The sequence below is a fragment of the Perca fluviatilis genome, chromosome 4 (genome assembly GCF_010015445.1).
Source record: "Perca fluviatilis chromosome 4, GENO_Pfluv_1.0, whole genome shotgun sequence".
In the NCBI taxonomy this organism is placed as follows: Eukaryota; Metazoa; Chordata; class Actinopteri; order Perciformes; family Percidae; genus Perca; species Perca fluviatilis.
The window spans coordinates 1,938,583-1,966,529 of NC_053115.1; the positions used below are offsets into that span (position 1 = coordinate 1,938,583).

Sequence of the window (27,947 nt, forward strand, 5' to 3'; positions counted from 1 at the left end):
TTGGTTTGAATGTGGCTTTCGAGGATAAAAAGCGAGCCGTCATGTTTGCGTCCCTCCCTCTCTGACTCTGTCCGTCGGCTAGGCTGCTGCTACATCCATCCTGCCCGGAACACACCACCACAAACCGACCATGTCTGAGAAACTTCCCTACAAAGTTGGTCAGTGTCAGCATTCATCGTTGTAACCGTGCTAGCTAGGTTTGCTAGCTAGCTAGCATGTTGTAAAGTGTTTAGTAAACGTGCATGTTCGGGAACGTAACGGCTCTCCTAACGTTACCAGCCGGATTTAGAGCTAATCGTGAAATCAACATGGCTCTTAAATACCGATATGTTAATACTGCCTGGGTTTATATTTATAACGTTAGCTCTTTCTTAGTTTCTGCTAACTTTAACTCGCTAGCATGTGGTGAATACGATAGTATGGCGTTGTTGTCAGTTATCAAGTGTTTTAGCATATGTTGTTGTCCGTTTCAGTCATTGTAAGCTTCCTACTTGTAGGCGTTAACCTTTCGGTACTCGCAGTTTGCGAAGTGTGTTTAAATCTGACAAGAAATCTTAATTTAACTGTGTAATAGCACCGAGCATATGGGCTCCTGTGTGAACGGAATCGACGCCCACAGCTTCTGGGTATTGTAGTTTTATTAGCGGAGCCAGAGGCTGATGCCGGATAGCGTGACTTGTGTTTGCAAACTACAGTTCCCGTGATGCCTGACTCCTCGCCGCCGTTTTTACATGAGTGACAGGAGCAGGCTGAGGCTGAAGCTGCACTGTGTGCAACTTGCATACCGTAGTAATACTGGGACTGCACGTGGTCCTCATGTGTAGCAGCTTTGAGAGCTAATAGCTTTTGATTAAATATTTTGAAATGTATGCACCAGAGAAAATATTCCTTAATGCAGGGGTGTCAAACTCAGTTTCCCAGAGAGCCACACTGGAAAATGAGAATCACATCAAGGGCCAGACATGTAGATTATTGACATGCTTTTATTTAAGAGAAAAAGTCAAATATTTTAGCATGTCTCATGTACTGTAGTCTTCTCACTTACATTTTGGGCCTCATAAAGCCCCCAAAAGTTCCTCAGCCAGCTACAAATACTATGAAAAAAAGTGTCAAAACTGTCTGGAAAAAGTGCCTAAAACATCAAAGTGCCAAAAACGTCCATAAAAGTAGCAAAACACGGAGTAAAGCGTCAGACGTTGAATCAAAGTGCCCAAAGCATTGAAATAAATGCATAAACTGCTGGAAAAAGCAACCAAAATGTGAAAAACTAGGTGGGCCTAAAATAATTTTTGTAAACCTAAATTTAAATGTGGGCTGGATCAAAACCTGCGAGGGCCCCGGATTTGGCCCACGGGCCTTGAGTTTGACACATGTGCCTTAAGGTGTTTATGTTTGGCTTCAGACATGGAGAAGCACCATAGGAGGGGGGGGGGACAATTTAAGTTTAAAAACACAACACAAGGGGTTAAAATTAAACAAGTGCACTTAGAAATAAAGAATGCATTGCCTTCAGGTGAAGATATCAGGGAATGCATGCAACATGTGAGAGATGGTGAGATATTGTTGGACATTATCCATTAAAATAACTGCAGTTGTAACATCATTATCTGCCAAATGTGACACCAGGGTTCATATGTTTGGAAAAAAACCTGGAAAAGTTATGGAATTTGAAAAATGCAAATTCCAGGCCTTGAAAGGTTTTGGAAACATAAAAAGACCCAGAAAGTTTTGGAAAAGTCATGGAATTGTTTTTTTTAACACAGCATAATAATATGTGATTAATAAATGTATTTTGACGTGGTGTTAACCTCAGCGTTGTATTCAGGGAGAGATATTAAGAATCCATCTATGAACCACAGACATTATCATTCATTTATAGTTAAACCTCTGAGGGGAAACTTAAACACTGATTATTCTGATTGGAGAATCTCGACTGACATTTTCAGGAACACATAGTCATGGAAATTTGCCAAAAAGTCATGAAAAATATTGGTTAAAATGCATATGAACCCTGACAAATGCGCTTAGAAATAAAGATATCAGGGAATGCATGCAACATGTGAGAGATAATGAGATATTGTTGGACATTATCCATTTAAAATAACTGCAGTTGTAACCTCATTATCTGCCAAATGCGACATGTGTTGGCGGCTGTGAAGCAGCTGGTTAGAAGCAGAATAAGTTGTACAATGTGCTGCTAACAGAACAGCTCTGGGGCAAAGTCTACTCCTCTCCATTACTACGCTCTCACTCAGACTCCACTTATCACTCATTTACTGTTGGGTCTGTTAGGGCCTCCTTTGGTCTCAAGGCCAATGCTGCAGTTTGCCTCGGCCATTGAAATGTAGCAAATAACCCATTCACTATTGTATTACAATGCATTTTATACTTTATTGTAGTGCTTTCATATCCAGTCACATGGTATTGCATAGTTTTTCCTGTTGCACTTCAATTTTGTACATTTTTATATTCTTTAATAACTTAAACTAATTGTTCCACGTTTCTAAGCTGTTCCTAGCTATGAAAGCGAGCTTTTCCATTTCTAATACTTGTTCTATTGTGTTATACCATAGATATGATTCTGGTGCTTTCCATGGTTTGCTTGTCAGTTGCGTTCTGTAATTGATGTAAGTCAGTAGTGCTGCAGTGCGTTAGTCCGTTCTAGCTGCAATGGTCTTCACAAAATATATTTGCAGCTATAGGACCTTTTTTCATGTGGATTTTTATTCAGCAGTTTCTGGACATTTTATAGGACACAAGATTGATCGATTAGTTGAGGGAATAATCTGCAGATGAATTGATAAGCCCTATGTTCCAGTGACACTATTACTTATTGCATGTATGTTTTTTGTATATATTTTTTTTTTTTTATAAATGGCTAAAGGGTGTAACAATCTAAAGCCTTGGTTCAACCCGAGTAGAAACTATTTTAAGTTAAACATCCAAGCCTTGCTTTGTTCACTTTTCAAATGACTGGCCTGATATGAACTGTTGGCACAAAGTTGACTACAGTCATGAGGGCATGCGTACCTGGTAGGGAGCTGTACTTCAAATCCTAATACTGTACCAGGTGGCTTTGGATGGGAGCCAAATATCTGCCAATATCAGTGCTGTGCTCTGGTCATGTAGCAATACAGAACCACACACTGATTCACATCTGATGATAGTTAACTGAGTGGAGTTTTTTGCAAACTCCACCACAGCCTAAATGCACTAACCGCATTCAAAATTGAAAGAACAGTTTTTGCTGCACTGTCTGACAGCTGACGCAGGCTGTGTGAATTCCCACTAATCCTGTCGGGACATGAATGAGCAGCCAGTGAGGTGCAGCTAGGCCAGAGGTGTGTTTGCACAGGCTGCAGCCTCTGTGGTGGTGGTGGAGGGGGGTTGGACTTGGGGACTTTGATCCTGAACCCTGGGCGCTACCTGCAGCATTGTGGAGTAGAGCCCCACCGATTTTAAGGATTTTTAATGCGGATATCAATACAAATATTTGGTGATTTTTAAAAATCCGATATATCAGATTTTTAAATGTATATCGGCTGATTTATATATTTAAAAAGAAAATCCAGAAACGCGTAACAAAACAAACAGATTTCCCTAACATTAGTTATTTATGAGTCCTCACTAAAATAATGAGGCAGTTCAGGGGTGCACCGATCCGATATTGGTCCCAATATGTAGGGCTGTGCTCGACTGAAGAAATTCTCAGTCGACTAACACTCATTCAATTGTATCGACTAATCGATTAGTTGATTTAATCGACAGATCTGTAAATCTGAGTTTCTCCTCAAAGAGTCGTGTAAAAGCACCACTTTAATTCTTGTGTTTACCAGAGATGTGCTCGTACGTTTCTTGGAAATAAGTCATAGTCGTAGTTAAGTGAAAGTAGGTCACGTTGTAAAACCTACCAGCAGGGCACCATTAACAGAGGGCATTTAAATGTATGTCTTATCGTTTCTATGTTAACTGTTGGCCCATAATAGTAGAAAAAAATATTTATGTAAAGAGATGTAAGCTACCCCCCTCGGCCCCGACGACGATATCATCGTCCATCACGATGTTTTACTGTAAACCTCGTCGACTGCCAATTTAGGGGACATCGCCCAACCCTAGTCCTGCCGATATATTGGCGGGCTCTATTGAGGAGACCGCATTTTAGAACCATGCTTCAGTTCCTGTTAAACCAGGATGCTTTCTGGCAACAATGTCTTAGTTGTTAGGCAGAGTTTTAGCTTTATAAGACGTGATCAGCCACTTGGTTGGCTAAAAACACATTTTGTACAAAGCATCATAGGGACCACTGAAGAAACGAGGAGTGAAAACGAGAACAAGCCGGTGTTGCTGTCCATGTAAAATCTTCTTAAAATACTTTTATTTTTAAGTAGAGTGAATCAAAGTCAGACGCTTTGGCAAGTTCTAGCGTGGTTTTTATTTTTTAGGACTAAAGCTATGCTGCATCAGTCACAATGCAACTCTGTCCCCTACAATTAGTCAAAAGGTATTTTAATTAAGGACAAGATGCATTTTTGCTTACATTGCTCCATTTTAAGGGTCATGTTTTGAATGCATAGTTACTCCTCCCTGTTACATTCATTTAGCGAGATCATGTTTCCACTCCGATAAATCTTAAAACCGCTTACGTTCAGTACCAGCAGGTGTCTGACAATGGAGGGTTAGGGTTGTTAGTGGCTGTACAGACAGCCGTGGTTGTTCGCATTTTCCCTCACAAGTGAAGTAGTGCATGTGTGTAAGTTTGCACGATATCGACAAAATGTGATATTGCGATGTCTATATTAATTTCGATATTTTTAAACCTATGTATAATTACAGAAGTTATGGAAAAAAGGCATCAAAATAGATTCATAACAAATAAAACACAAGGTTTATTTCAACTGACTGTCATATTGGACTGGTCCAACATGAATACATAAATAAATAAGGACCATGTCTACAGGACAGGACATGTCCTACTGGTTGGACAGTATAAAATATATAAATATATAGCGAGAGAACATTTAGTCTCATATTTTTGCTAGCTGTTTGGACCTTGGGGAGACCGATCAGTCCGACTGGCTTCTCTGCCGTCTGGTTGGTCTGTTTGGAGGGTCTGTTTGGTGGGTCTGGTTGGAGTGTCTGGTCTGTTTGGTGGGTCTGGTTGGGGGGTCTGGTCTGGTTGGGTGGGTCTGGTTGGGTGGGTCTGTTTGGGGGTCTGTTTGGGGGTGTGGTTGGAGTGTCTGGTCTGTTTGGTGGGTCTGGTTGGGGGGTCTGGTCTGGTTGGGTGGGTCTGTTTGGGGGTCTGTGGGGGGTCTGTTTGGGGGTCTGGTTGGGTGGGTCTGGTTGGGTGGGTCTGTTTGGGTGGGTCTGTTTGGGGGTCTGGTTGGGGGTGTGGTTGGGTGGGTCTGTTTGGGGGTCTGTTTGGGGGTCTGGTTGGGGGTGCTGTTTGGGGGGTCTGTTTGGGTGGGTCTGGTTGGGTGGGTCTGTTTGGGGGGTCTGGTCTGGTTGGGTGGGTCTGGTTGGGTGGGTCTGGTTGGGGGGTCTGTTTGGGGGTGTGGTTGGTGTGTTGGAGCCTTTAGGTGACCAGTCTGTTGACTGAGTGCATCGTGAGTCGTGGCGAGAATGTTCTATTGTAGTAATGTCTTAACCTCCTGTTGTCTCCTCTCTTAGCCGACATCAGCCTGGCCGAATGGGGGCGCAAGGCCATCGATATTGCGGAGAATGAGATGCCCGGACTGATGAAGATGAGGGAGCTGTACGGTCAGTCCAAGCCGCTGAAGGGCGCCCGTATCGCCGGCTGCCTCCACATGACGCTGCAGACCGCCGTGCTCATCGAGACCCTCACCGCCCTCGGGGCTGAGGTGACCTTCACCAGCTGCTTAGTCATATTTCTACTGCTTTCTCATGACTTTAAGGAAAACCTGTTTCTACCGTAGACTGTGTGTCCATTATGGTTTCTACCAGGGCAACATGGGATGTGCTGCAGCCTGATACGTCATGCAGTGACCTATGTATGACACGCCAATGCGTAAGCCATTATTGGCGTTTTATCAAGACTCATACTCCAGTCCCTCCAGAAAAACTTAGATTTCATGTCATTTAGCTGACACTTTTATCCAAAGCGACTTAAAATTGCTGTGTATGTCAGTGGTAGCAAGTGCCTTGCTCTGGGACACATTGGTTGATGTATCTCAGTGGGAATCAAACCCAGGTCTCCCACACCAAAGGCATGTGTCATATACACTGGGCCATCACCGCTGATCAACGCATAATCAGCCAAAGTCCACATATTTATGCAGGAGCCGCATTTTATTTTCAAATAAGCCGCACTTTCGCCTCATAAATTGCAGATTTCCGCGCAAAATATGCAGGACTTGCATGATTTCATAATCCCAGAAAGTCTCGTAATATATCTTAGCAGAAAGTTGAAAAATGTTGTTTACTTCACACAAGAGCAGCCATTTCCCCTGTTGCCATGGGAACATTATGAAGTGATGTAATTACGCGACGTGAACATCATCTAAAAGCAGGGTGCTGGGGATCACTGTTTTTTCTCTTTTTCATCAAACAGCAGTTTTTTGAAAGTTGCCACAATTTCATCGCATAAAATTGCATAAATATCCCACATTCAGTCACATTTTTTAAGAAAACGTGCCGCATAATCAAGGATCTTTGCCCGCAACAATCACAAAAAACTCCAAATGTTTCTGGCAGGACTGACACTCGCTTTTTAGCGTGTTTATCAACGCCATTTGGCCTCCGTTGACTTACATCACCTTGTGATTGCGTGTGAATTGGGGAGGATGGGTCGAACAACACAGGACTTTCACCTGTCCGCTGTATATGGCGCTCAAAATGCGTGCACATAACACGGCATTGTCTTTAGAAAGTGGGCGCGTATGTTTACGCGAAGTCATGATGTCACGTTGTGTGCAGGAGGAGTTTACTTGCTGTGTGTTTTTGAGCTTTTGCCACATTTAATGTTTTATATCTCAGAATGGACGCAGCGACATTATTTAGTTTCTTACATGATGACTGCTTCAAAAACTTAAAATGTAGAGAAAAAGACATTTGTTACAGCCCTACAAATTAATGTGATTATTACTAATTTTTTCAAAAGCAAAAAATATTTGGATTATTTAAAATCCCTCTATGTGATGCAATAGAAACTGGTCTTAATGACCTAAATTTACACACACATTATGTGTACAATATCGGAGGCTTCCAGATGCTGTGATTTGGTGCGGTTGTGATTTTTCAAAGTCTAGGATCAGAAAAAGGAGCATTTCAGATCCATCTCTACTTTCTCTTGTACTGCAGTGCGTGAACTTTGTTTCACCCAGTTCCAGTAACCTCTTTCTGGTTGTACATTTTCAAGTCCAGTTAAACTTTTTCTATGAGAGATATGAGACACACACAGACACACACACACACAGACACAGAGAGAGACAAACAGACACCAAGAGAGACACACACACACACACACAGACCTGCCTCAAGGCCAGTGTGTTGTGTTATCATGTGTTTTGTCTGCCTGATCAGGACTGGTTGGGTGCTGCAGGAACCAGCACCCTGAGAACCAGCAGAATAACTAACCAGCTGCTCTCTCCGTTATCAGCGTACACACTCAGCCTACTGGGAGGGAACGGACTGTGAAGTCATACGAAGGGCTACCAGTTTGATACTCTTCTGAACTAACAAATGTGCTCAGTTTGCCTTTAGTTATACAGTACAGGCCAAAAGTTTGGACACACCTTCTCATTCAATGCGTTTCTTTATTTTCATGACTATTTACATTGTAGATTCTCACTGAAGGCATCAAAACTATGAATGAACACATATGGAATTATGTACTTAACAACAAAGTGTGAAATAACTGAAAACATGTCTTATATTTTAGATTCTTCAAAGTAGCCACCCTTTGCTTTTTTTGATAACTCTGCAAACCCTTGGTGTTCTCTCAATGAGCTTCATGAGGTAGTCACCTGAAATGGTTTTACCTTCACAGGTTAACACCTTTTTAGTGGTATTAAATGGTGATTTAATTTGCATGTCCCTGTGCCCCATATACTAGCGTTGTAAGCTAATCAGCGGTCCGCGCTAGCATGTTCCAAGCTACAAACTCATTCGATTAGCATGAAAACATGCCCCAGAGAACGCCAGAGTGGCTACACATCTGTTATTAACCCCTAGGTTCGTTTTGCGCTGGAATTGTCCTTTTAACAAGGTGGGAAACAGAGAATATCAATATTCAATTTCCACAGGCCTGAGGGCTACTCATGTGGTCCTTGGGGGGGCTACTAGGGCTGTGCAATTAATCTAAATGTAATCGTGATCACAGAAACAGAATAATTGAGAAAAACAATTAATTATTTCGCTCATTACGTTTTACAAGTAAACTCTTATTTTCTCTCGTGTTCTGAATGAAAAAAGTACTTTAAATAGGAAAATTATTTAGGTAAATTACACAGTTGTGTTTTTTTTTTTTTTTTTACTGTTGATTTATTTAACTTTTTTCCACTGCTTTTTAAAGTTCAATAATTGCAAACATCTTTCCAGAAGTCAACGAGTAATCATGTTAAATTATCGTGATTTCAATATTGACCGAAATGATCATGATTTATATTGTTTTCCATAATCGAGCAGCCCTAGGGGCTACCTGGTGCCCGCGGGCCCCGTGTTGGTGACCCCTGCTCTACACGCTTCTGTACAGCATTTAGATTATTGTTGCTCCCATTATCGTACGTTATTTGACTTAATGCCCCTTGAGGCGTTGCAGCCCAACTGTGGTGTTGCAGCTGTGTCACGAGGCGGCAGAGAGAGACCGGTGGTGGTCTGCACTGAGACACACACACACACACACTGAGGACTCAGTGATACTTAACACACACACACACACACACACACACACACACACACACACACACACACACACACACACACACACACACACACACACACACACACACTGAAGACTCAGAGTGATACTTACCACACACAGTTCCCAATCCCTCCAAATCAAAATCAATAAAAGTGTATATAAAACGTCATCATGTTGAGTAGATTCTGAACCAATCAGCTGAGAGGCCGCCAGGTGTTTCCCAGCATGCCCCTGGGTCCGGCTGGCTCTTGCAGTCGGTGAAAAGCAACCGCGCTGCCTGGTTCTCAAGACAGACACACACATGCATGCACGCACGCACACACACACACACACACACAGGCACACATACACACACACACACACACACACACACACACACACACACACACACACACACACACAGACACACAGGCACACAGGCACAGACACACAGGCACACACACGCACACACAGACACACACACACACACACACACACACACACACACACACACACACACACACACACACACACACACACACACAAGGTGTCTTCTATCTGTGAGGTTGTTAGATTATCCACTGAGACACATGGACCTGTCAGACCTGGCCACGGTTCTTCATAATGGTAATTTCATCAGACGAGACTAAATGTGTTTGTGAACGACCTTTTTATTCCGTGACTAAGACGAGATGACGAGACTGCACCAATGTCCCGAAACGCTGACTAAGACTACATTATCATAATTATTGTTGACGACAAAAGACGAGACTGAAATGTTTTGCATAAAATAAAAACTAAGATAAAATCTCTCTTCACTTTCATCTACAATCTTCTCTACTTCTGCATCCTGAGAGAGAATATTCAGCTGTTACTAGGGTTGGGTACCGAGACCCGGTGATAATACGGCACCGGTGCCTTAACGACAGTTATCTACCGGACCGAACAGCAACGTGGATTTCGGTGGCACTGAAATGTCTGCGCTTCTCTCTGATGCTCCTAAACGGACGATAGAGGAAACCGAAACCTCGCCGCATGTCACGCTAGTTAACACTATACTTGGCAGCAGCTAACGTTAGCCTACCGTTAGCTAGTTAACACTATATTTGGCAGCAGCTAACGTTAGCCTACCGTTATTTAGTAAACACTACACTTGGCAGCAGCTAACGTTAGCCTACCGTTAGCTAGTTAACACTATACTTGGCAGCAGCTAACGTTAGCCTACCGTTAGCTAGTTAACACTACACTTGGCAGCAGCTAACGTTAGCCTACCGTTAGCTAGTTAACACTATACTTGGCAGCAGCTAATGTTACCCTACCGTTAGCTCACCGTTAGCTAGCAGCTGGAGTAAACACGGTTAAAATGCTGACAGCTAAACGGTGTAAAAGTGTGTCTGTATTTCACTGGAGAGGACTCCAACATCGAGACGTACGACAGTCTGCTGCCGTTGTCTGAAAAACAACAGACGGTGCGTTCACTTGAAACTCTCCTCGCCAGCCTTCGTGCTGCATTCAAAGTTATTGTAAAATACCCTTTTTTTTTTTCCTCATCCAGTGGTTGTTTTTGTCGTTTAACAGCAATTTACTGGTGAAATAAGGAAGAGGCTCGATATTTGGGTCACATTTTACGTACAATGATACCAAATCAGAATGTGTCATAACTATTGGACTGAAATGGTTATCAGAAATAATCTCAGAAATAATTTATTTAAAAAAAAGACTAAAATCTTTTGACTAAAACTAGACTAAAATGACGAAACTTTTAGTCGACTAAAACTTGACTAACAACAAAAGGTATGTGAATGACTAAATATGCCCAAAACTAACAAGGACATTTGGCAAAAGATGAAGACCAAATTAAAAATGGGTGACAAAACGAACACTACTTCATAACCTCAGGGTACTGCTGAAATCCACCAATAACCAGGTTACCTAAGGTCATGTGACTACGCTGAGCCATCGGACGGTTTGGCTGATTTCGGTTTCTCAAATGAGCTTCGGTTAAAGCTTCAATTCACTGCGTCAGAAATGCCTTCTGTTCCTAATACACGAGAACACATTCAGTCCCATAATGAAAGGTAGTTCAGATGCTCAGTGAGTCCTGACGCTCTCTCTCTCTTCCTCCTCAGGTTCAGTGGTCGAGCTGCAACATCTTCTCCACTCAGGATCACGCGGCTTCTGCCATCGCCAAGACTGGCGTTCCAGGTAACGCACGCCACCTCTGTGTGTACTGTATTTAATCAACAGCTGTGTATTAGGAGTTTCGAGCTCTCTTGGCAAAAGAAATAAATAAAAACTTTCCCTTAAGTTTCCTTTCCAACTACACATATAAAGCTGTCTGTAATTGTGACCTTTACAAAAGTATGTCTGCACCGTACTCGCTATAATCTGAAATATCTTTTTCTCTCCCACAAACGAGCATTTTAGAAGCAGTCTCCGGAGTAGTTAAATCTAAAATGCCAGCCATGTGCTCTTAGGGTTAACAAGGCAACTATAAAAGTAAGCCTGCAGGTGGTGCTATGTGGCAGCAAAGTCTGTCTGTTTGAATTTGATCAACAAATTGGTAGGATTCTATAAAATCAACCCATGTGATGCAATAGAAACTGGTCTTAATGACCTAAATTTACACACACACACACACACACACACACACACACACACACACACACACACACACACACACACACACACACACACACACACACACACACACACACACACACACACACACACACACACACACACACACACACACACACACACACACACACACACACACACACACACACACGAAATATCTGAAGCTTCCAGATGCTGTGATTTGGTGCGGTTGTGATTTTTCAAAGTCCAGGATAAAAAAAGGAGCATTTCAGATAAAAAAAAACCTAATCTTCTCCATTTTTATTGGAGGAGCCCATCATTACTTTCTCTTTTACTGCAGTACTTGAACTTTCTCTCACCCAGTTCCAGTAAACTCTTACTGGTTGTACATTTTTCAAGTCCAGTTAAACTTTTTCTATGAGAGAAAACAGTCCCTACCTATCTGTGTTTGGCTCAGTTAGGTCTAGTTACTTTATTTTGGCTTCTTCATTCATATAAAGCACAATAAACACACTGTGAATTATAGGCCAATATGTTATTTAAATATTAAAATACTACAATACTCTAAAGAAATAAAGCTAACTGTTGTGGCATAAAAGTGTATACATTAGTGAAATTCAATGTGTTGAAGCCATCGCACAATGACAGTTGCCATTATGCCCGTGCAACCTTATGATCCTAAACTATTTTATTGTCGTAGTGCAGAATTAACGGTTTGCCTGCTTAACAGGCGGCATTAAAGAGCCACAAAATGACGGTTTTACAGTCACTGAGTTGTCTAACAACCTAAACCCAGAGCAGGAGGGGACTAGAGGGAGGTTCAACCAGCTGAGGCTGTCTTGTCCTCCTGATCAGGTGCTGACTGTGATGTACATTATTAATAACCACAAAAGAAGAGAGAAGAGACTGAGCTGCTTTCCTATGTTCATGTGTTTCAGTGGTAGAGCTCTTGATTAAAATGACATGGCCAGCATAGTGTGATGTAGTCTAAAGTTGTACCAGGTTGGTGTCTCTGATATGCTCTCCAGATATTGGAACATGAAATGACTTAATGCTGGAGGCCGACCGATGAAGGGTTTTTAAGACCGATACAGATATTTTGGTGATTTAAAAATCCGATATTCTGATATATCTGCCGATTTATATATAAATAAAATTCAGAAACTCGTAACAAAACAAACCGATTTCCCTAATATTAGTTATTTGAGTCTTCACTAAAATAATCTCATAATGCCGTTTAAAAAGAAACTTGTTTTATTTTCTCAACAGAACATCAAAATATATTAAAGTCCTGATCAATAAAATGTATAAAAATACAAACTATGAAACACCAACACTCAGAACATGGTTGAAGGGTGTTTCCTCTGTTTTAGATTTTATTTTTTAAATATTAATGTATCATTGTCATAAATGATTCTGATGAATGAATAATAATAAAAAAAAAAAAAAAAAATTTAATATCGGCCGTTATAAATGCCGACGCCGATAGTTCGGAAAATGCCTAATATCGGCCGATAATATCAGCCCGCCGATATATCGGTTGGGCTCTACTTAATGCCCCTTGAGGCGTTGCAGCCCAACTCCTTTGCTGTTCCAAAATAGCTGCTGCAGGAAACTTATTTTGACCAAAAGAAGTTCCAAGCATTCAGTAGCTGGTGATGATTTTCCAACATTTTAATGAAATGTTGAAGCTGTAGAGTTTTGGACACTAGATGGCAGCAGTGGTCTGACACGAGCTGGTCCGTAGGGAAACCTCTTCATTCATGTTACACAGCAGATATATCTTCATACAGTACATAACCTTATTTGTTTGTATTTTTAAGAGTTTACACGATGTGTTAGTTTGCCATCTTGGAGCTGTTTCCTCTTAATCTGTGCAAAGCCAGGAACTCTTAATTGTTCCTAGAACACGTTTTAAAACAAGAGGTGATCGTGCATTTTCGGTGGTGGCCCCAGGGCTCTGGAGCTCTCTCCCTTTAGCCTTGTTAGCTTTGGATTCTGTGGAAACCTTTAAAAAAAAACACCTGAAGACTCATCTTTTTAGACAAGCATTTTATTAGCTATATATATATATATATATAATATATATATATATATATATATATATATATATATATATATATATATATATATATATATATATATATATATATATATATATATATATATATATATATATAGCTTTTGTATGTGTTGTTTTTGCTCTGTTTTTGTTTCACTCTAAAGCACTTTGTGACCCATTTTGTCTGTGAAAGGTGCTATATAAATAAAGTTTACTTACTTACTTACTTACTATACATGTTTGACTTGATGCCCCTTGAGGCGTTGCAGCCCAACTGTGGTGTTGCAGCTGTGTCACGAGGCGGCAGAGAGAGACCGGTGGTGGTCTGCACTGAGACCCAGACACACACTGAGGACTCAGAGTGATACTTACCACCAACAGTGTAAAATGACTGCCAGTGTTTTGGGAGTATTCTCCCCTGGGTCTCAGAAAGAAGGCCCATAAGTAAAGATGTCCCTCTCTTTGTGTAGTGTACGCGTGGAAAGGTGAGACCGATGAGGAGTACGTGTGGTGCATCGAACAGACTCTGTACTTCAAGGACGGCCAGCCCCTCAACATGATCCTGGACGATGGAGGAGACCTCACCAACATGGTCCACCAGAAGTATCCCAAACTGCTGGCAGGTTGGTTTGATTACACACACAGTTTTATTATGAGGTCGCGGTTTATTTTCTCCTAGGGCTGTGCAATTAATCGAAATTTAATAGTGATTATGATTTCGGCTCCCAATGATCACAAAAACGGAAGAATCGAGAAACACAATTATTAGTTACAAGTAAACTCTTATTTTCTCTCGTGTTCTGAATGAAAAAATAAAGTTTAAATAGGAAAAGTATTAACGCAAATTTTACTGTTGATTTATGTAACTTTTTCCACTGTTTTTTTAAGTTCAGCAATTGCAACATCTTTCCAGAAGTCAACGAGTAATCGTGTTAAATTATTGTGATTTCAATATTGACCAAAATAAATAATTGTGATTTATATTTTTTCCATAATCGAGCAGCCCTATTTTCTCCGCCGTTTGCTAGTTTAAGCAGGGTTTAGAAAAAGGCTTAAAGTCTCATTGATAACAAGGCATGGTTCATTTATGGTCTCTATGGTCAAGCCCCAGCTAGAGGTGTTGAAATTAATCAAATAATCGATGCATGGAATCGTGGACATGGACGATGCTGCATCGATAATCCATTATTTCTGTTATAATGTAATGTAGGCCTGACAACATTTCTTTTGACATAATCTGGTATGTTTTGCAAATTCAGGAAGTGCTATGTGCTCAGTGCTGTATAGTTTTATGTATCCAAGTTATTTAGTATCGGAGCACTGCAGAATGTTTGGTTTTTGAAGCTTGAAAAGCTCTGAATTAAATATCCTACATGGCTTTAATAGAAACATGGATTTGACGCATCGTGATATCGAATTGAATCGCTGACATGATAATCATAATCGAATCGGGAGATCGGTGAAGATTCACCCCTGTAGTCCCAGCTTATATCGCTGAACTACTGAAGCCGCACACTCCTCTGAGGTCCTTAAGGTCTGCTGACCAGCTACTCCTTGTTGTCCTGAGAACGTGGCTCAAAAATGGGGGAGATGGAGCATTTTTTTATTTATTTATTTTATTTCAGGACAATGCACATTTAAAGAACATGTACAGCAGTACACGTAAAAGTGCCAGATTGTAGCCCAAAGGCTAATTTCCATCTGTAGTCCATTTGGCAGCTAGAAATTACAATAAAAAGGACAAAAGATATACAGTAGTAACATTTGCTATATACAACAGAGTAAAACCGGACAAAAGAAAAGAGAAACGGGACAGTTCATTAGTAAATGTTAAAACAGAGACACAACATGCATATGCTCTACTGAGCTAATACGGTACAGCATACAAGTAGAGGTGACCCACGCTTGGTTAGCTCTAAGACAAAATTTATACAGTAACAACATTTGTTATATAAAACGGGGAGAGACAGAATGAAAGGAAAAACAAACGAGACCCTTCTCAGCCGTGGCATGAACTGCCTCTGCATGTCAGATCGGCCCCCAGCCTTCACATTTTTAAATCACATTAAAACTCACTTTTATTCATTGGCCTTTTTAAACCTGCTTGAGAGTTGTATTCTGCATTTTTATTTTCCAGTTTACTTGTTTTTAAATGTTTGTTTTTGTTACTCGTGTGTTTAGGGCTGGGTACCGAACGTCGATACTTTTATGGTATCGAAAAATTCTTTATCTTTCGGTGCCAAATTTCGGTTCCAAAAGCATCTGAGCGTGCAAGCTTATCTGTCTTCTCTGCATATTGACACGCACAGCCCGGCAGCCCACTAGTGTCTCAGTCCACAGAATGTCATAGCGATAACACAGCACGTTGCCGTGGTGAGACGGGGGAGGAACAAGAACGTCTCGCTTGCAGAGCCCCAACAGGGTGACTGTTTGTTTCAAGAGACGGCCTTGGCAAGTCCGTTCAAGATAAGGGGGCCGAAAGATTAAATTTGTTTGGACTACACGAATGGCTGCTCTAATTTAACAGTCATTCTATTGTTCATCCGTTCAACTGGTCAATTTTTCTTTCCAATTCAGTGACCTTCTGCATGATGGTATCCAAGCCGTGGATCATTACCATGTTGTATTCCATCATGCGATTAATAGTCCCAGTTTGTGCACTGATCGCTTTTTCAACAGCTTCAGTCAGGCCAGGCAGCTTCCTTGGGCTTTGGACAGCTACCACAGTCTTTTTGATTTCTCGATTAAACTTCCAATCGGCAGCAGTCCAGTTATGATGGTTCCGAATAGGTAGATATCCTCAACGTCCTCCACGGAGAGAGCAGCGAGACACACGACACGCCATTTCTCCCAGCCGTCCATCGTATACCCCGCAGCAAACGCTCCGTCAGGACATGCTGGCTCACCCGTACCAGTGCTCCTCCTCGAGAATACAGTGTCAATTGCGCTGAGAGACCAGTTAATCAGTTCCATAATTTGGGTTTGTAGAGCCTGAGCCTTGCAGGGAGAGTCTCTAAAAGTTAACCGCAGACAACACGAGACAAGATAGCAAGCAGGGTAGGCCTGGGAGGGAGAGGGAGAGAAAGCAACCGCCTTCGCTGAGAGCAGAAAGAGAAGGTGGAAAATTAAAGCTTTGTGTTTAATGTATTTTTGTTGATGTTGAAATGGATTTTAAAAACTATGGTATCGAAAAAAGTATCGTTAGGAATCGGTATCGAGACTGAGTTATCGAAATTGGCACCGGATCGAAAGATTCTGAACGATACCCAGCCCTACGTGTGTTTTTATAAATCTGTCCGAAATCCCCTCAATGTCCAGCACCTGGTGGTTTTAAATGTGCTTTACGAATAAAGTTGGATTGGATTGAACTCGCGGTTCTATCACAGACGTGTTGGTAAGGGTTTAGGGATGCCTGGCCTGGAGCCAGACCTCAGATGTCACAGGATCTTAGTTCAGGTTAGGTTTCACTTAGGGATGCACCGAATATTCGGCCATCGAAAATGGCCCAAAAAGGCATTTTTGGTTTTCGACCGAAATACTTTTATCACCGAAACAATACGGCCGAAATGTTGTGATGACGCAAACAGAAACCGCGACCTGTTCTTAGGCTACTGTATACTGTGTGTGACTATCAGATTGTAGCCATATTTCTGCTAGATATTTTATTAAACTTTAATATTAATTTATACAATTGCAATGCCTTGATTTTAGTAAAGTTGGTACACCGTTATAGCCATAAATGCAATGGTACTAATAATTGGCATAATTTCTTTCGGTTTTTCGGTCTTGGTTTCCATCGTTTTCGGTTTCGGCCAAGAATTTGTCATTTCGGTGCATCCCTAGTTTCACTATTTTACCACCAGTCAACTCCGTTTGGCAGTCGACCAGACAGCTTTTTGGGGTCCTTTTCGGTTCCAAAATAGCTGCTGCAGGAAACTTCTTTTGACCAAAAGAAGTTCCAAGCATTCAGTAGCTGGTGATGATTTTCCAACATTTAAATGAAATGTTGAAGCTGTAGAGTTTTGGACACTAGATGGCAGCAGTGGTCTGACACGAGCTGGTCCGTAGGGAAACCTCTTCATTCATGTTACACAGCAGATATATCTTCATACAGTACATAACCTTATTTGTTTGTATTTTTAAGAGTTTACACGATGTGTGTGTTCTCCATCTTGGAGCTGTTTCCTCTTATCTGTGTATACATGTTTGACTTGATGCCCCTTGAGGCGTTGCAGCCCAACTGTGGTGTTGCAGCTGTGTCACGAGGCGGCAGAGAGAGACCGGTGGTGGTCTGCACTGAGACCCAGACACACACTGAGGACTCAGAGTGATACTTACCACCAACAGTTACACACACACACACACACACACACACACACACACACACACACACACACACACACACACACACACACACACACACACACACACACACATTGTGTATTTGTATTTACATGCATAAAGCTTGTTCTTAAATTACTCTGTGATTAAGACCATAACCACCGTAGAGCTATCAGATTATGAGCATGCCCAATCTGTTGGTAAACGTGCAGTTTAGGGTCCCAAATGATGAGGGTCTTATTTGAGACTGGTGTCCCACAGCTACTATCCGGGATTATGACTGAATGCCTAACCCATCTCCATAGGGAATATGGGACACTAAACTGCACGTATACCATCTGTTACATTAAAGCACATGTGTCAAACTCGAGGCCCGAGGGCCAAATCCGGGCCCCTCGCAGGTTTTGAGCCGGCCCACATTTCAGTTTAGATTCACAATAAATTGTTTTTGGTGCTTTTTTTGACTCCTTTTTCTGGCAGTTTATACACTTTTTTTCAATGCTTTAGGCAATTTGTTTTAACGTTTTTGACACTTTACCCAATGTTTTGCCACTTTTTCGGAAGTTTTTGTCACTTTCTGATGTTTTTGTCACCTTTTCAGACAATTCTGACGATTTTTTTCTGGCCTTTTTCAACTGTTTTTGGCGCTTTTATTAAACGTATTTGTCGCTGGCTGAGGAGGCCCAAAATTTAAGTGAGAAGACTACAGTTCATGACTCACGCAATAATACAGTCAAAATTATTTGACTTTTTCTCTTAAATGGAAGCATGTCAATAAACTCTACATGTCTGGCTCTTGGTGTGATTCTCATTTTCCAGTGTGGTCCTCTGGGAAACTGAGTTTGACCACCCTGCATTAAAGCATAATATTCAACTCCCTTTTGCTTCATGCACAGTGTTATTAGTTTACTTTTTATGTTTAAAGTTTCTGACTAAGTAAGACCGGTGGGACCGGCCTGTTCTGGGAACGGCAAGGATTTCAGGTGGATTACGTGTATAGCGCAACGGCTTAAACGTTGTCCCATACTAGCATCCTAAAATCTCCTATCTTATCTGCTTTTATATTTAACGGTTTTTAACTGCTCTTTAATGTTTAATTTCTTGTACTGCACTGTAACTTTTTATTCTTGTATTTTAATCGTTTTTATGGAAAGCACTTTGAATTGCCTTGTTGCTGAAATGTGCTCTACAGATAAAGCTGCCTTACCTTGCCTTACTAGCCATGCTCACTATTGAGACTTTCTTTCCCTGTTGAGGAGAACTGTCTGTCATTATGTTTTCCATAACCACGCGACCTTGTCATCAGGTATCCGAGGCGTGTCGGAGGAGACTACTACAGGTGTCCACAACCTGTACAAGATGTTGAAGAAGGGCGAGCTGAAAGTGCCCGCCATTAACGTCAACGACTCTGTCACAAAGGTAGATGGCCTCAACTTTTAATCCTCTTCAGCTGCATCCTGTAGTGGCAGTTAGATGGTGGACACAAGTATCTAATAACCATGTGTAATGTTGAATGGGGTACTGTAAAATGTGAATTCACCAGTGGTTATATTTTAATATCAGCATGTCTTGTATTCTTCATCATGTAGGATGCAAACTGGCTTCTAGAAAACCTAAATCTCAGGCATTTGTATTGATTAAAATGCTTAACAGTACAATAATTATACAGCAAAACTGAATGGTTCTGAACTTTAGTGGACTTTGCGTAATTGAAAGTCTGTATTTCTGTGCTATGACTTTACGCACACACAAATGACACCAAATGCATGTATGTGGTTGGTGAAATATGTGGATCATGGTGCACATTTGTGCATTGTCTTCATAAGGGATACAAATATTAAAGTCCAATCAAAATAGGGCTGCTCCCTCTTAGTGGATTGGTCGACTAATCGGTGGTTTTGGTCTTAGTCAGCTTAGATCTCTTTAGTCCATTAGTCATGTCTGATGCTGTTTTCATGCTGAATGACTTATTTACAAGAAATATACGAGCTCATCTCTGGTAAACACAAGAATTAAAGTGGTGCTTTAACATGACTCTTAGTGGAGAAACTTAGATTTACAGATCTGTCCATTAAATCAACTGTTGAATGAGTGTTAGTGGACTAAGAATTTCTTCAGTCGAGCACAGCCCTACAAAATATCCATATGAACTAGAGGTCATGAGACTGCTCCGACTTATGGAAAGTTATGGAAAGACCTATGAATCAGGTACCAGGCCCCCAGCGGGAGCTCGTCTAGCGCTCCCAGGAATCGACCTTGACATCATGTGGAGTAACCTGTGATCTGTTTCCACTCTCCGTCCCTGCAGAGTAAGTTTGACAACCTGTACGGCTGCAGGGAGAGCCTGATCGACGGGATCAAGAGAGCCACCGACGTGATGATAGCCGGTAAAGTGGCCGTGGTGGCGGGCTACGGTGACGTGGGGAAAGGCTGCGTTCAGGCGCTGCGTGGGTTCGGAGCTCGCGTCATCGTCACCGAGATCGACCCCATCAACGCCCTGCAGGCCGCCATGGAAGGTAGGGGGTCTCTGTGTGGGGTGTGGGTGGGTCTGTGTGTGTGTGTGGGGGGTCTCTGTGTGGGGGTCTCTGTGTGGGGGTTGGGTGGGTCTGTGTGTGGGGGTCTGTGTGTGTGTGTGTGGGTCTCTTGTGTGGGGGTCTCTGTGTGGGGGTGTGGGTGGGTCTGTGTGTGGGGGTCTGTGTGTGTGTGTGTGGGGTCTCTGTGTGGGGTGGGGTGGGTCTGTGTGTGGGTCTTGTGTGTGTGTGTCTGTGTGTGTGTCTGTGTGTGTGTGTGTGTGTGGGTCTCTGTGTGTCTGTGTGTGTGTGTGTGTGTGTGTGTGGGTGTCTGTGTGTGTGTGTGTGGGTCTCTGTGTGTGTGTGTGGGTCTCTGTGTGTGTGTGTGTGGGGGTCTCTGTGTGTGTGTGTGTGGGGGTCTCTGTGTGTGTGGGGGTCTCTGTCTGTGTGTGTGTGTGGGTCTCTGGGTGTGTGTGTGTGGGGGTCTCTGTGTGTGTGTGTGGGGGTCTCTGTGTGTGTGTGGGGGTCTCTGTGTGTGTGGGGGTCTCTGTCTGTGTGTGTGTGTGGGTCTCTTGGGTGTGTGTGTGTGTGTGTGTGTGTGTGTGTGTGTGTGTGTGTGTGTGTGTGTGTGGGTCTCTGTGTGTGTGTGTGGGTCTCTGTGTGTGTGTGTGGGTCTCTGTGTGTGTGTGTGTGTGTGTGTGTGTGTGTGTGTGTGTGTGGGGGTCTCTGTGTGTGTGTGTGTGTGTGTGTGGTCTCTGTGTGTGTGTGTGGGTCTCTGTGTGTGTGTGGGTCTCTTGTGTGTGTGTGGGTCTCTGTGTGTGTGTGTGTGTGGGGGTGTCTGTGTGTGTGTGTGGGGTCTCTCTGTGTGTGTGGGGGTCTCTGTGTGTGTGTGTGTGTGTGTGGGTGTGTGTGGGGGTGGGGGTCTCTGTGTGTGTTGGGGGTTCTCTGTGTGTGGGGGGTCTTCTGTGTGTGTGGGGTCTCTGTGTGTGTGTGGGGTCTCTGTGTGTGTGGGGGTCTCTGTGTGTGTGGGGGTCTGTGTGTGTGTGTGTGTGTGTGGGTCTCTGTGTGTGTGTGGGGGTCTCTGTGTGTGTGTGTGTGGTCTCTGTGTGTGGGGGTCTCTGTGTGTGTGTGTGGGGGGGTCTCTGTGTGTGTGTGTGTGTGGGTCTCTGTGTGTGTGTGGGTCTCTGTGTGTGTGTGTGTGGGGGTCTCTGTGTGTGTGTGTGGGTCTCTGTCTGTGTGTGTGTGTGTGTCTCTGTGTGTGTGTGGGTCTCTGTGTGTGTGGGTCTCTGTGTGTGTGTGTGTGTGTGTGTGGGTCTCTGTGTGTGTGGGTCTCTGTCTGTCTGTGTGTGTGTGTGTGTGGGGGTGTGTGTGTGTGTGTGGGGTCTCTCTGTGTGTGTGGGGGTCCTGTGTGTGTGTGTGTGTGTGTGTGTGTGTGTGTGTGTGTGTGTGTGTGGTGTGGGGGGGTGTGTGTGTGGGGGTGGGGGTCTCTCTGTGTGTGTGGGGGTCCTGTGTGTGTGTGTGTGTGTGTGTGTGTGTGTGTGTGTGTGTGTGTCTCAGTGTGTGTGTCTCAGTGTGTGTACACAGATTTTTAAACTTGAGTTAACTATGGATAGTCGTTACCTTTTGGAGTTGAGATTAAAATCTTACCTCAACCGTCAGAGCTGACAAGATTGTACCAAACATCAACAATCTGCAGAAGTCATTAAATAAGAAAAAATAAGTAACTTCTGTCTTCAACACACCACCCATTATCTGATGTCTTATTCCTGAGACAGTGAACCGTGTAGAGCCCTATTCTGTGTTGCTGTGCAGGTTACGAGGTGACCACCATGGACGAGGCTTCTAAGGAGGGAAACATCTTCGTCACCACCACTGGCTGTGAGGACATCATCCTGGGACCGTACGTCTGACCGACTCCCATCTTTCTACTAGAACTGAAAAGTTCTCCTCTTGTATTCGGGATGCATCAATGCATAACCCATGCCCTATTTACTAGGGGTGCACGATTCAGAAAATGTCACGATTATATACAGATTTTCAGGCTGAAGATTCAATTCAAAAACGATTCTTGATTTTTTTTTTTTAAATAAAGTAAATGTAGTTACTTTTCCCATTTGTGTGAAGAAAAAAAAAAAAATAGATTTTGAATTGGTAGAGCTTGAGTCGCGATTTGAATGTGAATTGATTTTTTTTTTTGCACACCCCTATTTACTGTCATGGGCAAATAAGGTGGCAGTAGCCGATGTCGATCTATTTTGCGCTGCCTTAATGTTGCGTCATTTGTTCTGACTCATACAGTACCCTACCCAGCTTCTACAAATGTTCCTGTGTGGCTGGGTTGGCTCAGTGGGCAGAGCAGGCGCACACATACTGAGCTCTCTCTCTCTCTCTTTCTTTCTTTCTTTCTTTCTTTCTTTCTTTCTTTCTTTCTTTCTTTCTTTCTTTCTTTCTTTCTTTCTTTCTTTTCTCCCCTAGCTGTCCTGTCAATTAAAGGCAGAAAAGCCCCACAAAATCTTAAAACATTAATATGAATGTGTCATTGGAGCGATGACCTGGAGGCCAAGAGAGCACATGGTGACAGAATGGCCCAATCCCAAAGTGAGCCCTCAGGTGCTGAGTGAGTGAGGCCACATGGGCTCAGATAGGTATACATGGGATCGGGACAGCACTTCACCAGATCACATGTTACCTTGGCGACGTTTAATAACAAAGATGTTGCCGGTTTGGGAATTTTCATTTTAAGTTTGTTTTCCACGCGGCCGAGGCCCAGGAGACGGCTGCCTGGTTCCAACCTCTAGTTTTACCAGCTGGACACCAGGCTGGTCTGTCCCGTGGTCGTGTGTCCAGCTGTTGTTTACCTTTTAGTAATTTCCAGATTTCCCTATCATCTCCGCGGTAACCGCCACAACACTTTGAACTGTGGGTAATTCCCTTTTTGAAGTCTGCATCGATGCAGACTCACGGTGAGGGCTCGGTAAGTGTGGACTCAAACCCTCATGCACTTTGAAATTCGACATCAGGGCGACCCTAAGCCCTTACGAATTTCACGAGAACGCAACGCCAAAGTCTGAGTCTGTGAGTCCGGACTTTGGGATTGGGCCAGTGACTCGACCCCGTTAACCACGGCATTCAAAAAGGTGAAACCCCCGCGGGCAGCGTAGCTTAGCGGCTGGTAGCGTGCAGCTAAAGACCCCGCGTAACGTTAGCTCCCCCGTAGCCTGCAGGTTGTTGACTCTAGACACGGTGAGGCAACATTTTGCCTTTCCTGTGAGTTATGTAAACAAACACAACATGGGGGCCCCGACGGGACTCTACGGGGCCTTCAGGTACACTCCCTAATGGTGGGGAATTTCTGCTCCTTCAGTTAGTGTGAAGTTGGTTCAATATTTTTTTTTTTTTGTAAATGAGATTAGTTCACCTGGCGCAAAGGAAAACGAGCATCAAAATCGGCCAAATGACAATTTTACAAATCGGTATCGGCAGAGAAATTTGCAATTGGTGCATCCCTAATTTGTATTCTTGAATTAAGCCTTATTGAATTACATAAAAATGTATACTTTTGCACAATAACAAGCTGTCTGTCTGTGTCTCTCTCTCTTTGTGTCTGTCTGTTTCTGTCTCTCTCTGTCTGTCTGTTTCTGTCTCTCTCTGTCTGTCTGTCTGTCTCTCTCTCTGTCTCTCTCTCTCTGTCTCTCTCTGTCTGTTTCTCTGTCTCTCTCTGTCTCTCTGTCTCTGTGTGTTTGTGACCTTCAGTCACTTTGAGAACATGAAGGACGATGCCATCGTGTGTAACATCGGACACTTTGACTGTGAGATCGACATGAACTGGCTCAACAAAAACGCTGCAGAGAAAGTCAACATCAAGCCTCAGGTAGGACCACTCAGACTTCACTTCTCAGGGTTTCTCTCGTCTGTGTTTCTGGTCGCTGGATGCTTGCCTCTCCAACATCGATGGGACTTCTATATCCCAACGGTCACAGACGCAGTAATCCTTCTACCCCTCCTCCTCCTCAGGTCGATCGCTTTCGTTTGAAAAACGGTCATCACATCATCGTCCTGGCCGAGGGCAGACTCGTCAACCTGGGCTGTGCCATGGGACACCCATCCTTCGTCATGAGCAACTCCTTCACCAATCAGGTACTGTGAGTTGGTGTGCCCAGAGAAGGGGAAAGATGGCTGTTAGTACATGCAGTAAGAAGTGGAAGTCGTGACTGAGCAACCTGATTGTAACAAGATTTCACTTTCAGGGCTGCAGACTAACTTTTTGCCTTGGTTGCACTGGTGCGCCTAACTTTTTTTTATTATTACTGTTAACGCCACAATTTCAAGGTCACCTTTTTTATCATGCTCCATAAACATTCATATATATTCTGTAAATGATTTTAAACAAGAATAAGGTGTAGGTAAATTTTTATTTGAAGCACAATTATACAAAAAATGTGCTTCACTGAGCTGCCAAAGTAAAACATTTTTAAGCAAAATAAAACCTTTCAAAATAGAAAGTGCTGCTGTTTAAAAGTGCTTCCCTGAACTGAGACCTAACATTTCATGGCTCAAAGTCTTATAGCGGGTCCCCTCTTGCTGTCTCATGTCCCTCAGATGACCAACACCTGTCATTTGGCCTTCTTCCCCTTTGGCCTCTGCTAAACCATCCACACACACACACACACACACACACACACACACACACACACACACACACACACACCCCTACCTCTGTATTTTTCGGCTGAATGGCGATACACCGTATATGTCTGTATATTTTTAGAGAGAGAGAGACTGGTGTAACAGGTATGGTCTTCTGTCCTTTCCTGTAGGTTCTGGCTCAGATCGAGTTGTGGACGAACACCGCCAAATACCCCCTTGGAGTCTACTTCTTGCCCAAGAAGGTCAGAAGCCCCACTATAATTATACAGTGTATCATATGCAGTAAATCACTTATTAATATCCACCTCTAGTCTGCAGAATGAAACGTTAGCGATGCCATTTATTTACACCCTGCACCAAAACTATTCTCCTGTTTGAAGGAGCCAGACTGGTCTCTTCTTTCCATTTGTTGAGCCATTAAGAGAGGTCTGAAAACGTTGGTCCAGCCATGTTTCGGAGTCATTCAGAGTTAATTTACATCCCTGATAATTATCTAAGACCTCCAGCAATTTCAGTAAGCGAATGGTATTTGTGAAATGATGAAAACAATATGTAGTTGGTGTTAGGTAGTGTGTTTTTATGCTATGGAGTTGAACTCTAGGGCTACACTTTTTCTTTATACCATACAACTGGGAAATGCTACTTCTTCGTAACATTGCACCTTAAACTTTGACCCTCTGCTCATATATGCTGCACAAAGGTTTGTGTGTCAGAATGGCCAAAATAATCACGCTGGCTGCCTAATGCAAAATCTGACCAGATGCAGTAGGACATCCTGTATTTGGGACGTACTTGATCTTGTTCTGACATACATTTAAGTTAATAATTGTAGTTGGTATGCAGTCCCTTTGTTGTTTTAAAGGTCTCATGTGGTGTTTGTCAGCGTATTTCAGTTAAGCCTGAAAACCACAGTGAAGGGAGTCAAGTGGTAAATCCTAGCTGTTGCGTGTAGTAGTGTATAGAGAGTGGTTGCATCAAAGGGAGCTGGCTTCAGAAGGCATGCAGGAATTTAGAGCCAAGATGTAAAAACAGACAGGAAGAGGGAACTGCTGGAGAATGCAACGGACTTAATTTGGTGCTTAACCCTCTGGGGCTGCCGATGTCCTATACTTTTTATGTCATATTTAATGTCTCTGCATCAATGCAGTGTTGGGACTTGGCCTCTTTTGCTTTAGAAGCAGAGAGTTGCGGCGTTTTAACGATGTATTCCTTGTGGTCGCAGGCCATCCAGAAGCTTTGTAATCCAGCCTGGAACTATTGTTCTTGTACAATCAATCCATAACTATGAATCCATAACTCGCGTCGCATAATGTTTGATATCTCTGCATCGCTTCAAGCTAGCATTGTTCTAATTGTTTAGCATGAAAGCTAACACCTGGGCCCTTCTAAAGAGGGCTCCCGGACCAGAATGTGCAAGGGTCCGGATTTGGCCCACGGGCCTCGAGTTTGACACACGTGATGTAAATGCATAAGTAGGAAAATGTATAATTGGCCAACACCAGTTTGATCTAACAGGAACTTTTCTCTCTGGTCTCAATAGTTGGATGAGCAGGTGGCAGCGGCCCACCTGGATAAACTGGGGGTGAAGCTGACCAAGCTGTCGGACAAGCAGGCCAAGTACCTGGGTCTGCCCACCGAGGGGCCCTTCAAACCGGACCACTATCGTTACTGAGTGCCCTGTCCAGCTGAGGAGGAGGAGGAGGAGGAGGAGGAGGAGGTGGTGTGGCTAGAACTGTGTTGGTGTTTAGGTGTAGCAGGGTTTGGCGGTTGGGAGCACTTTGAGAGATTGTCCGGTAGCACTCTGGGTGCTGTTTTGGACTTCCAAATGTCAACTTTTCAGACCTACAGAGAGACATTCTTGTGTTTGTTCGTTCCCCTTTTTAAATAGGCTTCCATATCAAATGCTAAAGAAATGTATTTCATAAGTTGCATCCTGTGTCGATCAAAGTGATTTGGCGTGGCTGAAGTTAGGAACCGACACCTTGTTGTACTCTCCTCACGTGAGATCAAACTCAGTCTGCCAAACGGCTGCTGTTGAATCATCTCTGGTTGAAGTTTGAATTTTGAGCTAAAATTGCCCCACACACACACACACACACACAAAAAAAAAACACACAAAAACACACACACACACACACACACACACACACACACACACAGCAACTGCCCCAAAGCTTCTGTCAGTAGCTTTATGTCGGAGTTTACGGACACCAGAAGGCTGTTAACACTTTGTGCAGACACACAAATCGGAGCAACATCCAGCCCTGAAAACTTAACTAACTTTGTCTCCTCACCATCTTATTTTACCCTTACCACACCAGCGTGTTCACTCCTCCACCGTCCTCCTCTCTTTCTCATCAGTACTCTGCTGAAACTTCTGTTGTGGCTTTTCTGTTGTTCGTCATTCCCTCTCCATTTATGGAATCAAATAATCCCCGATCCTTTCCGGTCTCGTCACAGCTCGAGGTGGAAGGTGACCAACAGGTTTTTCTTTTGCATTTTTTATTAAGTCAGAGCAAACTGTGTAGTGTACAGCTGCCTTATCGCGGTGTATTCAGATTAATACTGACTTGTGTTGGTACTTAGTAATAGAAACTGTGCGAGAATATGCTCATGGAAGTGCTTGTTATTATCCAGGTTGAGTAAAGAGAAGCACGTCTGCCAAAGGAACCACCAAAGCAAAAAGTCTTAATCTTTGTTGCCTAATTTTCATATTGTCATTTATTTAATTTGACTTGATGGGCCAAAACGTGCAACGCCTATCCCCTCCCCACTTCTCATTTCTCACTGTAGCCAATCAGGTTGTCAGAGCGGTGGCCACAGTTCTCAACGGTTACAGCCTGAAATGCAGTGTTCAACTGCTTGGAAACGGTCTATTGAAACTGTATTACAATAAAAAATAAAAAGTAAACCTGTTGCCTCTGGATGG

At 43.0% G+C, this 27,947-nt stretch overlaps 1 protein-coding gene and 3 non-coding genes across 4 annotated transcripts; all 4 read left to right on the forward strand.

Moving 5' to 3' along the window:
* Positions 1-27,934, forward strand: ahcy (adenosylhomocysteinase). The gene is made up of 11 exons (XM_039798169.1): positions 1-158; positions 5,668-5,858; positions 10,987-11,062; positions 13,991-14,143; positions 19,168-19,280; positions 20,170-20,377; positions 22,184-22,271; positions 24,125-24,242; positions 24,386-24,508; positions 25,189-25,260; positions 26,559-27,934. The coding sequence occupies exons 1-11, from the start codon at positions 131-133 to the stop codon at positions 26,688-26,690; spliced, it is 1,302 nt and encodes a 433-aa protein (XP_039654103.1). The 5' UTR covers positions 1-130; the 3' UTR covers positions 26,691-27,934.
* On the forward strand, positions 8,755-8,845 carry LOC120558249. The gene has a single exon (XR_005639078.1). It is a non-coding gene; the product is annotated as a small nucleolar RNA SNORA17 (small nucleolar RNA).
* On the forward strand, positions 13,768-13,902 carry LOC120558248. Its single transcript, XR_005639077.1, has one exon. It is a non-coding gene; the product is annotated as a small nucleolar RNA SNORA17 (small nucleolar RNA).
* Positions 17,734-17,868, forward strand: LOC120558247. The gene has a single exon (XR_005639076.1). It is a non-coding gene; the product is annotated as a small nucleolar RNA SNORA17 (small nucleolar RNA).
* Positions 27,935-27,947: the final 13 nt, after the last annotated feature.